This window comes from Carassius carassius, chromosome 12 (assembly GCF_963082965.1).
Source record: "Carassius carassius chromosome 12, fCarCar2.1, whole genome shotgun sequence".
Taxonomy (NCBI): Eukaryota; Metazoa; Chordata; class Actinopteri; order Cypriniformes; family Cyprinidae; genus Carassius; species Carassius carassius.
This window is the reverse complement of record NC_081766.1, coordinates 21,870,927-21,882,990: the sequence shown is the minus strand read 5'-3', so window position 1 is coordinate 21,882,990 and position 12,064 is coordinate 21,870,927. Positions and strand designations below refer to the sequence as shown.

At 40.6% G+C, this 12,064-nt stretch overlaps 1 protein-coding gene across 3 annotated transcripts in view; it reads right to left on the bottom strand.

Moving 5' to 3' along the window:
• Window positions 1-7,909: 7,909 nt before the first annotated feature.
• LOC132155109 (pre-B-cell leukemia transcription factor 1-like) overlaps window positions 7,910-12,064 on the bottom strand; it is a 62,766-nt gene continuing 58,611 nt past the window's right edge. For all 3 annotated transcript variants that reach the window (XM_059563906.1, XM_059563908.1, XM_059563907.1), the window contains one exon: window positions 7,910-9,041. In XM_059563906.1, the coding sequence (XP_059419889.1) occupies window positions 8,949-9,041 (93 nt within the window). In that variant the 3' untranslated portion in view covers window positions 7,910-8,948. The remainder of the gene's footprint in view (window positions 9,042-12,064) is intronic.

Genomic DNA, 12,064 nt, shown 5'->3' with positions numbered 1-12,064 from the left:
TCAGATCATGCTTCCCAAGAGACTTACCATCAACAGGGTCATGGTGAGCTGAAATGGCGGCCACATAGACCTTCGGAGTGGAAGAAGTCAACCTTCGTTCCAACCCTTCCTGAAAAAAGGAAAGCACTGACACGATCGAGCATCTCCAGGGGTCTTCATGGCATGAAGAACACCAAGTGATGAAGAGGTTCCACTTCAAAGCATAGACAAGGCTCTAGCTGAAGTGATGGTAGCTACCACCTGAGGCAAGGTACCTAAACCTTCCATGACCCATCCAATACCCACACATGTAGGTTCCAAAGTTCGGGACATGGGTGCCAGAAGGTGCTCCGTGTCTGAGAAAGAAGATCTTTCCTCAGAGGAATTGCTCCTCATCTTCCCTGATCTTGTACAACGTCTGTGCAAGAAGGCTCATTGGGGGAAATGCATACTTGTGCAGGCCCAGTGGCCAGCTCTGCAGCAGAGCATCTGTGCCAAGAGTGCCATCAGTCAGGGAGTAAAACAACTGGCAGTGGGAATTTTCTGGAGAGGCAAACAGGTCTACCTGAGTGTCTCCGAAGCGTTCCCAAATCAGCTGAACTGACTCGGGTTGGAGTCTCCAGAGTGAAAGCAAGACTGCTGCCGTGAGAGCTCGTCGGCTGCACGATTGAGCCTGTCTGGGATGTCCTGTCTGGGAGTTGCGACATGCGGCGGGAGCGTACACCGCCCTGACGGTTGATGTACGCTATGGTCGCAGTGTTGTCCATACGGACCAGAATGTGTTTAGCAAGCCATACTGCTAGAAACGAGATCCAACCACGGGGTGAATGTTCGGAGGCAGGCTAGAGTGACGGTCACTCAGAGCGTGCCCTGTTGCCATGTCCATCTTGGGACTCAGTCGTGAAGCCAGTGCAGATGCTGTCTAATATAGAGCAAGCCAAGTTGTATGACTGCCAATGTGGATGCCATATGCCCCAGGAGCCTCTGAAACAGTTTCAGTGGAACCGCTCTAGCCCTCGAATTGTCTCAGGCAATTCAACAGTGACTGCGCACGCTCATTCATAAGCTGTGCGAACATGGCGACCGAGTCTATTTCCATACAGAGAAAAGAGATCCTCTGCAAAGGGGAGAGTTTGCTCTTTTCCCAGTTGACCCAAAGAACCAGTTGGGTGAGGTGTCTGAGCACCAGATCCCTGTGCTCGCACAACTGCGTTCGAGAGTGAGCCAGAATCATCCAGTTGAGGATACGGACATCTCGTTCCCTGAGAGGAACCAGGGCTCCCTCTGCAACCTTCGTAAAGACACGGGGAGACAGCGCCAACCCGAATGGGAGAACTTTGTGCTGAAATGCCTGCCCCTCGAAAGCAAACTGAAGAAACGGTGAGTGTCAAGAAAGAATGGAGACATGAAAGTACATGTCCTTCAGGCCGATTGCTGCAAACCAATCCAACGGACGAATGCATTTGAAAATGAGCTTGGGCATTAGCATCTTGAAAGGAAGTCTGTGAAGAGCTCGGTTCAAGGCACGCAAGTCCAAGATTGGCCGTAACCCACCTGTTTTCTTGGGTACTATGAAGTAGGGGCTGTAAAAGCCGGACTTCATGTTGGCTGGAGGGACTGGCTCTATCGCGCCCTTTGCCAGCAGGGTCGCAACCATGCATGAGAGGAGCATCCTTGCCCACCATCGTTGCTTGAACTCCCCGAAACCTGGGGGGAACACTGGGTGAACAATCACGTAGCCGAGCCTGATTGTTCGGATGAGCCAGCAGGATGGTCTGGGCAGCTCAGGCCAGGCTCCCAGAAACTGATCCAGCAGGGTCAAGACTACAGGTGTACCCACAGTGGGGCAGCGAGGTGGAACAGACAGCCCCGGCATTGGAGGCATAGTGTCCCTTAGCGGGGACAGAGTGAAAGCACTCATCTGATTCCAAGTGGTAAAGAGGGCATGAGAAAGCAATGCGTTCTCGAACTGGCTCTGTGTGGAAACTGGCAAGGGGAGAGGGGAATGAGAACAGTGAGGAAGCACGTCACCAACTGTCGTCCGCAGCCTCTTGAGGTAGAGGAAACAGCTATTTTAGTGAAGGTTTGGGTGGAACAAAAAGAAAACACCCTTCTGTGGCCATTTCCTCACTGCGGCCGGGGTGAAGGCTGCTGCTGTGGCCGAGCAGGAGTGGAGGAGACCGCAGGGGGGCACCCTTGGCAACAAGCAGGCTGAGGTGGCTGCACCGGCGGCAGTGTGGAGGGGCAGGATGTGTTTGATGACTTCAGACTGCTTCTGGGTGGCAGAGAACTGCTGGGCAAAATTCTCCACCGCGTCGCTGAGGAGGCCAGCCTGGGAGACCAGGGAGTTGAGGAGCTGAGTCCGATCAGACTCCCTCATGTCTGCCAGGTTTAGCCATAGGTGGCGCTCCTGGACCACCAAAGTGGACATCACCTGACCCAAGGAGCGCGCAGTAACCTTCGGTGCCTGGAGAGTAAGGTCGGTAGCAGTGCGTGTCTCCTGCAAAATTCTTGGGCCAGCACTTCCCCTTTGCAGCTCTTTAAGCACCTTGGCCTGGTAGACCTGAAGGGTGGCCATGGCATGCAGGGCAGAAGTGGCCTGACCCACAGCTCTGTAAGCCTTGGCCACAAGTGTGGATGAGAACTTTCAGGCCTTGGAGGGAAGCTTGGGACCACCACGCCATGCGGAGGTGCTCTAAGGACACAGTTGCATCGCAATAGATCGCTCCACTGGGGGAATCCCAGCATACCCCTTAGCTGCTCTGCCATCGAGGGCAGTGAAGGCGGAGGAAGCACCAGAACAGTTTCGGGAAGTTAAAGGTGCCTTCCATGAACTGGTCACTTCCTGGTGCACTTCCGGAAAGAAAGGAACCAGCCGGGGCTGCTAGCGATCAGCACAAGCAGCCCCAGGATCCAATCATCCAGCCTCGAGCACTCGGGACAGGGTGGAGGATTCAACTCAAGCCTGATGCTCTCAGGTGCCTGGGAAAGCACGGCTGTCAGCTCGGGATCAGACTCGGGCAACACTGGCACTCCCGAGGGAGGCAACGCAGCCAAATCCTCATCTCCCGAGGACTCAAGCCCGCCTTGTGATGCGGCCATTGACATTAGGTCTTCCTCCCGAGCCCCAAATGAGATGTCAACAACCTGAGAGTGTCCAGCAAACGCATCCGGAAACTCAACCGGCTGCGGCGCTTGTGAGGGGGGTGTGGCCCGAGGAGGCTGCCTCATCCCCCGCAATGAGAACATGAGTCATAAACAAACGCATTCTCAGCATGCTGAAAGCCCAGACACGTGACACAGCGATCGTGGCCGTCACGAGGAGCCATATATCAACCCCACCCAGAAACACACAGGCGAAATTACATCTTTAAAAAGATGCAAACTCAACCCATTTACCCTTTTAGAGATGGAAAAAGCTCTTTCAGTGGTGCTGAAGCGCTCAGGGGAATGTGGGAGCTGAATGCAGGAAGCCCAGACGAACCGCTGAATCGTGCCATCACACCAACACCAGCTGACTCGCTTGTAAACACTCCAGTGAAAGCAGCAAACGATCTGCTCGGCTCCGAAGCGAAAGCTTGAGTATGAGTTGCTTGCGCTGCTCCTTATATACCTGCACAGCAGGGCGGAGCTTGCGATGCAAATTCCGCAGACCAAGGTACTCTGTGTACCACTGGCTCGTTTTGTTACCACTCAAAGGTGATTGGGTTCTTGGGCAAGACCCCATTCGTCAGTCTCTTTCTGACATAACGTAGAATTTCTGACTGACCGACTGAAAGGGAACTGTATCTATCTTCATTCCAGGCTGCAGAGCAACACAATGTGATTATTTTAAAGGGGGGTGATACATTTTTATACTGTACACACATTTTCAAACATTCCTTTTTCTTTTATTCTTAAATGCTTGAAGAAACTCATATTAAATAATACAGATCAATATATGATGTGACCATCCTTCACAATTAAAATAGCTTTTGTCATAGGTAAACTTGCATATAATGTTTCAGGTATCTTTGTAGGAAGGTTTCTTCAGGTGTCTTTGAGATGTTGCCATAGTTCTACTGGATTTAGTCTGTCTCATTTATTATTATTATTTTTTTATTCTTCGTGTCATTCCAGGCGGACTGGATGATGGTGAGATCAGATCTCTGTGTGAAGCATATCGACTCTTATTCTTGTGCATAATCTCACTGGATTATTACATTTAATAGCAAAAGGAATGTTTGGAAATATAAACTGATATTTCCTACTGACACACTACAGCAAAAGATAAAAATAACTTGCTTAAAGGTTTTTTTTCTCTTTTCTTTCACAGTGTTGTATGAATTATAATGTCAGAAGAATCAGTTTTTTAATAAACATCTATGTAAATGTCCTCAGTGTGGAGATCTAGAGATTCTACTGCTTTTTCAACAACAACATTTTCCCCTGTGGAAGCAAAATAAGACCTGACATCACAGAGGACAATTTCACATTTCATTTTTGTTAGCGTTCACATCTCTCTCTCATGCATTGACAAGTGGAAGATGTGGATAAGCGGGATTCAGGATATTACGGGGTGAAAGACGTGTGTGATTGTATGCGGTTTGGAGGTGGGAGACTGGATCAGTATGGGCCTGTGGAGGTGAGAGACATGTTAAAACACTCGTCCCCCTCACACCCCTCAGCCCCCCTCATTGAAGGCAGTGAGAAATGGCTGCCAGAATATGTATATATAAAACGAGCTGCCAGTACTCCTGAGGCTGACTAGCTTAAAGCTGTTCTGAGTCCAGAAGCACGAGACTCTGACAGACCTGTGAAGTCTAGGTCTGACCTTGGCCCACTTTCACTCTCAGCATGAGGGAATGACAGATCTCAGAGCATGAACATGATGACATTCAGGAAGGTCTGTGTAACTAATATTATTGATATGATATTCAGCCCTGGATCATACAAAGAAAAATAAATGTATATGTTTTATTCTATTTATTTTCAAATGTAATTTATTCCTGTGATGGTAAAACTGAATTTTCAGCAGTGTCCCAGTCTCCTGTGTCACATGATCATTCAGAAACCATTTTAAAATGCTGATTTGGTACTCAAGGAGCATTTGTTTTTATAAAAAAAAAAAAAATGGAAAACGTTATTACTGCTTTGTACTGTTTAATATTTTTGTGGAAACCATGATTTTTTTCAGGATTCTTTCATGACATTTAAAAGAACAGCATTGTTTTAGAAGATAAATCTTTTGTAACATTATAAATATCTTTACTGTCACTTTAAGCTATTTTAATATGTTCTTGCTGAATAAAAGGATTCGTTATTTCATTTATATATTTAAAAATAACTGGAAGTGAAATCACAGTAATTAGTCATCAAGGTAAACAGACTGAAGTGACATTGTGTGTGTGTATACTTATATAGATACTTTCTGCAATCTAAAAAAAAAAAGGTACTAAAGCAGGCAATGGGGTGGTACCTTTTCTAAAGTATATGAACCTTTATGTAACTCTGTATGGGCCTTTAAGTTACCAACATGGTAATGGTAAAAAATATTTATCTTTTGGAAAGGTACCTCCCCTGTGACAGCTTTTGTATAATTTTTCTTTCTTTTTTTCCCTGAGAGTCAGATTAATGCCACAAAAAGTTTCTAAATAAATAAATTTAAAAAATGTACAACACCAGTTTTTGTTTTATAAATATACATTTGAAACTGTGATACAATTTTAAATTAGATTATTTCATTATTATTAAAATTATAATTTACGCAACAACCATATTTATTGTTACCAAAACATTTGCTGTGGAGATACAGAAGCAGATAGTTTACAATTAAACGATAATCTTTATTTGACTGAATTTGCAACTCACTCCCTCTGGCCCACCTCCATCTCCAAGACCCAAGTATAAACAAATATAGAAAGCAGTTATTTTAAGTTGTATTAATATTTAACAATATTACTGTTCTTCTGTAATTTCAAGATATTAAATGCAGCCTTGGTGAGCATAAAACACTTATTTCAAACGCATAAAAAATCTTACCTACCCTAAACTTTTGAATGGTGCCAAATTTAGTTTGCAGACAAAGTAAAATTGTGAAAAAATTAATAATAATAATAATACAACAGCATTTACTCAAAACACTGCAATATTTTATTGTAAGCAAAACATGCAACAAAATAAAAAGGGGCTGATTTGTTAAGGGCTCACTTTAAAATCTCAGGCTAAGAAAAGATTGGATATTGGACCAGAAGTGTGCAAAATTTAAGTCATGGACTGAGTTGACTAATGCCAAATGTCCCCTTTATAGGTGTGCTACACTATTTATCCATACTTCCTTTATGGTTTTACTAAACTGGTCCCTAAACATGAACTGGAGAACAAGAAAAGCATTAAACCCTGTAAAAACCTTTATAAAAATAACAAAACAGAAAATCTCACAAAATACATACTGATGTGTATCAATACTCTTCAGTGAGCAATACAACATTTATTGATGATAATCATGTCAATTATGAGACAAAGTTTGTGGGAACTGTGGGGGAAATCCAAAACACAATAGTCTGGACTTCAATGCTTCATATGGTACATAATCGTGAAGTCTAATAATGCATTTATAGCATGTGCGGTCATATATATATATATATATATATATATATATATATATATATAATATAACAGATTTGTTATAATATAACAAATAACAGATGACGTATGTTTGTATTTTCATATGGATTAGCATGATTATCATTATTATCATCATATTTCAAACTATTACAAAAAAAAATTGAAATGGTGTTCCAGGATGTCTTGATAATGAGAACAAACAAAAGCAAAAAACAAGAAACATACTAAAGCAAAAAAAAAAAAAAAAAGAAAACTAATCTTCAAAGCCATTATTGAACGCAAAGGCAATGAAACATATGTCACATATTTCTGTTTCTTATACATACATAAGCAGATTTCAGTTTTTACATTTTTGGTTTTGATAGTGTATAACAATGAACAATCCTAAACATTTCCCCCCAAAATCCATTAAAGAGGCGGAGCGTCTTCCTTTTTGGCAATTATTTAAAAAGGTGTTTTTGGTAGAACACTTGTTCGAGAGCACAGATTAACAGGATAATGTGATATTAGATGCTGAGTTCAAATTAGCAATTCATATAAATCAGGGCAGAGATGATTGATCATCTTGAAACTTGTACAGTAGCAGCTGAACTGTATTTCCGGGTTTGGGGAAAAGGGTCCCTAAAGATTAAGTGGGTGTATAGTGCTTTACCTACATAAACACAGCTAAGAGTGACCGTCGAAATGTCCAAATCCTATTAACTTAATGACTTCCCCATTTAAATGGATTCTGATTCAATGTACTGCAAAACAAACTTCATTACCCAGAGCCCGACAGACAGGGATATATTTTCAACAAAAATTAGTTAACAATTGGATTTTTCAAGGTAATTTTTTCAATTAGGCAGAAGAGCTGCATCCGTCTTGATTTCACAATGGAAACAGTGGCATCAGCAATACAAATTGGCCAAAATAAATAAGACATGAGTAATCTGGAGACTCAGACTTGCTTGTATGTTGTGTATCTGAATTTCAGATGTCCTTAAAAACGCTACAGAAAACTGATAAAAAAGCTCATTATGTTTGAACAGCTATGAGGATGATATTTCATATCCTTTGACAGCCTTTCCACAAAGGATTTCGGCTACCAGCAACACTCGGCTGTAACGTTAAAAGTGCATTGCTTGTTTCTAAATCTGTACATTTACAGTTGTCTCTCATAGTTGAAATTAAACAATGAAATGTCAGGTTAGCATTTGTTAAGACATGGCCTTTTGATGAAAGCTTCAAGGTTTTAGCTAGTGAACATAAGATAATAAGAAATAAGTAAAGAAAAAGGGAATATACTAAAACTAATTCAACTAATTCAAAACAATAAAGAGCATTAGTGCTTGTTTTTTTAATGATATGGGGTAGTAAAGGGCATAAATATAAATTTACATAATTATTGCTCTTTATGTAAAATTCCTTCACTTAAGGGAGAGAGGGAATAAGGGAGCGTTTGAAAGCAATCTGAAGTGAAAGCAAGGAGGAAATGTCATTATAGACCATAATGACTTGATGCTTCCACCATTTCCGGAATCAGTTATATTTTCATCGACTCGCAGACAGTGTCCTCAAAGAGTGAGGAAATGACTCCAAATGAAATCTATGACAACAGAGTTGTTTGGACTGCTCTCTATGATAAATGTAAACCTCTTTCTTTATCTAATGGACAGCTTTTGATGGCTTTTATGGGGAAAATATGAAAATCAGCTTTGAAATGGTATGAGTGACCTCCAAACATCCTATTTCACGTTTTATACAAAGACGTATAAGAACAATCAGTTTTACTGGGCAAAATATGTCAAAGGAAATACTTGAATATAGCTGAAATGATACTGGAAGGTCTTTTGAAAAATTTTGAAGGGAAAACAATAAACAAACAAAAGAATAGTCAATATATCACAATGAACGAACAAAAGAGGCGATAATAATTGACCGTACCGATAAGGAGAGCTTCCTCTCAAGCATTATATCAAGTGGTAATTTTTTTAATTGTAGAAAACAAGGACTGTTCTTTCATGTATTTTCTTTTTTTCTTTTTGCTGAGAGGTAGAATGAAGCATTCAAATTGAAACACAAGGACTGCTTGTTCCATCATTAACAATTGCCTCATAAGACTGAAAAGGTCACAGGTTTGTTAGTCACCCTGCTCCACCTAAAATACACTGTGAAAACTGTACAAACACACATATATATATATTTTTTTTCCTTTTTTTTTTTGAATTGTTTTCAAAAATCTTGTAAAATATCCCAAAGTTCCACGGGAGTATGGCATGATTGTGTGTGACCGTGTAGGACGTTAATCCCAATCTGAGGAGGGTGGATCGCTGGATCAGTCTGAAGACCCCACGCGCTGTGAGGATGGAGGGTGCTGCTTATCAGTTGGAGGTGTCAGAATGGACGCTCCCGGGTCCTTCCGTGGGTGAGGTCACTGAGGAGGGTGTTGGGGCATCTTGCCAGCCTCCGTTCGCCTTTGGTGAGGAACAAACGAAAGACAAAATTATAAAGTGCACATTTAAAAATCCAAACGCATATCTGAATGCAAAGATGTAGGTGACTCGCTACAAACCCCGTCGTGAAATCTAAACGAGAGCGACTGTAATGAATTCCCTCACTATAAACACACTTTTGCAAGAAGGAAGTCACAAAGTGAGGCAGTAAAAAGAAACAGCATTATGATGCATATTACGAGTCATAGCGAGTCGTTTCCAGAACATGATTTTCAAAAGACAGATGATGGAGGAATCAATTATTGTAAATTATCACATTGGCTAAAGGAATGAAAGTATAATGGCCACCTAAAATGGAGGCCATTTCATGTCCGGGAGACAGGTTGCCTTAAGACCATTTGGGGCATTAATAGCAATTTCCATGCCATCAGAAAAAGGACTAGAAATGGGCTTTGGCAGCCTCTTATTTTCCCAGCCTGTTATTTTAGATAGAGGCAGTCTGTAATCAAAAAAGAAAGAGCAGAGCGCGGAGGGAAAAAACTTTTCAAATCTTCAGCTTTGGTGACACTTCATGTCTATTTCAAAGGCGTAATTACAGCGCATGCTTTATGTCTCAGGCCGTCATTATCCACAACTGAAAAAAAGGGAATAACTTATCTGGGTAGAGAAGGAAAATCGTAATGTTATTTAAGACAGTGAATTTGTTGGAAGATTGAGACACTTTCTCTGGCTACATTATCACAGCTTTTCGGGGTGCTGCTTTCTTCTTTTTTTATCTATGGTTAAAAGTGTTCAGGTATAAAATGTTGATTTAATTATTGATACAAACATGAAATCATTTTTTTTTTTCAGATTTATTTATAAGAAATGACAGCAAGAATGTCACTTAAAAATATATAATAATTAAATAATCAGATAAGTGAAAGGGACATGACATACAGCCAAGTATGGTGACCCATACTCAGAATTCTGCATTTAACCCATCCCAAGTGCACAAACACAGCAGTGAACACACACACACTGTGCACACACACCTAGAGCAGTTGGCAGCCATTTATGCTGCGGCGCCCGGGGAACAGTTGGGGGTTTGGTGCCTTGCTCAAGGGCACCTCAGTCGTGGTAGTGCCAGCCTGAGACTCAAACCCACAAACTTAGGGTCAGGAGTCATACTCTCTAACCACTAGGCCACACTTTGTGAATTAAACAAAATTTAGCTTAAATATATTTTCTGATTTTATTTCATTTGAAATCTTTACATTTAAGATTTATGTGAATGTAATTATTATTTTTATTTTTTTTATAAAATGTCTTATCAGAATTAATTGGTTTTAGACATATTTAAATGTCAAATCTATGTGAATAAAATAAATGATCAGCTAAAATGTATTTTTAGATCTTATTTAATTAAAAAATAATTACATATGTGAATTAAAGACGCTTTTAGATTTTTATTCCATTTATTTAATTCGTAATCATTCAAAATCATTTCAGATATTACTTAATTCAGACATATTTACATTCAAAATCAGTGAATAATAGACCAGAGATTTTATAGATTTTAATTAAGAAATGTGTGTGAATAAAATACATTTTCAGATAAAATGTCTTTTTTTACATTTAAAATGTGAATGAAATATTTTTCAGAAAATAAGTTTTTTTGAGATTTTGTTTAATTCATAAATATATTATTCAAATGACCTCAAAGATGTATTCATTTATATCACTGTAAGCTGTCCTGACAAAAACATGCTCTCCATCAGCCATAGGTGGCACAGAAGCGCTGGGCCACCTCCACAGGACACATTCGGCTCTGCTTCAGAGCAGCTATTTAAAGAGAGCATGTTACTGTGTTTGTCTTTTTTCCTTTTTTTCCTCCTCACACTTTGCTGGCTCCCTGTCAGTGCTGTTAAGGTGGCAGATGTGTGATATGACCAATGCAGTTGGATTGCTGTCCCAAATCTCTATTCAGCCCTCCCTTGAGACTGTCTGATCAATTTCCTCTGTTGGTGACACAGCTTGTCGCTGTGGATTTTACATGCTGGCCTCTGCCGTTTGTGTTCCCATTTTCGCTCTCCCTCTCTCTTAAACCCTCCTCCCCTAGTACAAAACTGATGGTGGAGCTGCTCGTCTCCTCTGGTTAACACGATTCTTTTAATGCGCGAAGGACACCAACGCAGGCTTTGAATGAGTATGGTGGCCAGAATACACCTGCGTCTGGGCTTCTTTGATGTTGTTGCTGTTTATGTGGCTGTGGTAACACTAACAGAGATCAGTGGTCACATTTACGGTCACCTTGGTGACTGTTGCTACTTGCTAGTGTGCATATTGCTGGCACCGCTAATCAATATGGCAACAAAATAGATAGAGGTGGGTATAACCACATGCACACACACACACAGATATATACATACATGCACACTGTTCCATTTAAAGGTAAGGGCTCAGTGATTTTTTCTAATAGAAAACAATACCTGTATTCAGTAATGATGCATTGCATTGATCAGTAAAGGCTTTTTACATTGTTTAAGATTTCAATTTGAAATACATTTTCCATAACCAAATAAGTAGCACTGTTTTCAACATATAAAATAATAAAAATAGTTTTTTTTTTTTACCATCAAATCCGCATATTAGAATGATTTCTGAAGGATCATGTGACACTGAAGACTGGAGTAATGGCTGCTGACAATTCAGCTTTCCATCACAGGAATAAATTATATTTTAAAATAAATTGAAATAGGAAACAGTTATTTTAAGTTGTAATAATATTTCATAATATTATCGTTTTACTGTATTTTTGGTCAAATAAATAAAGCCTTGGTGAGCACCACTTTCAAAAAACATTTAAAAAATCTTACAGACCCCAAACTTTTAAATATCAGGCTAATGGCACTGGTCTTGACTTGAATCAGATACAATAGCAAAAGACAAACACTGCACCCGAAATTGCATACTTCTCTACTATACAGTAGGCAAAAAACAGTATGTTAGGCGAGTCGCATGTCCGCATGTTTCATAGTATTCAAAGAAAAACAGTAGGCAAA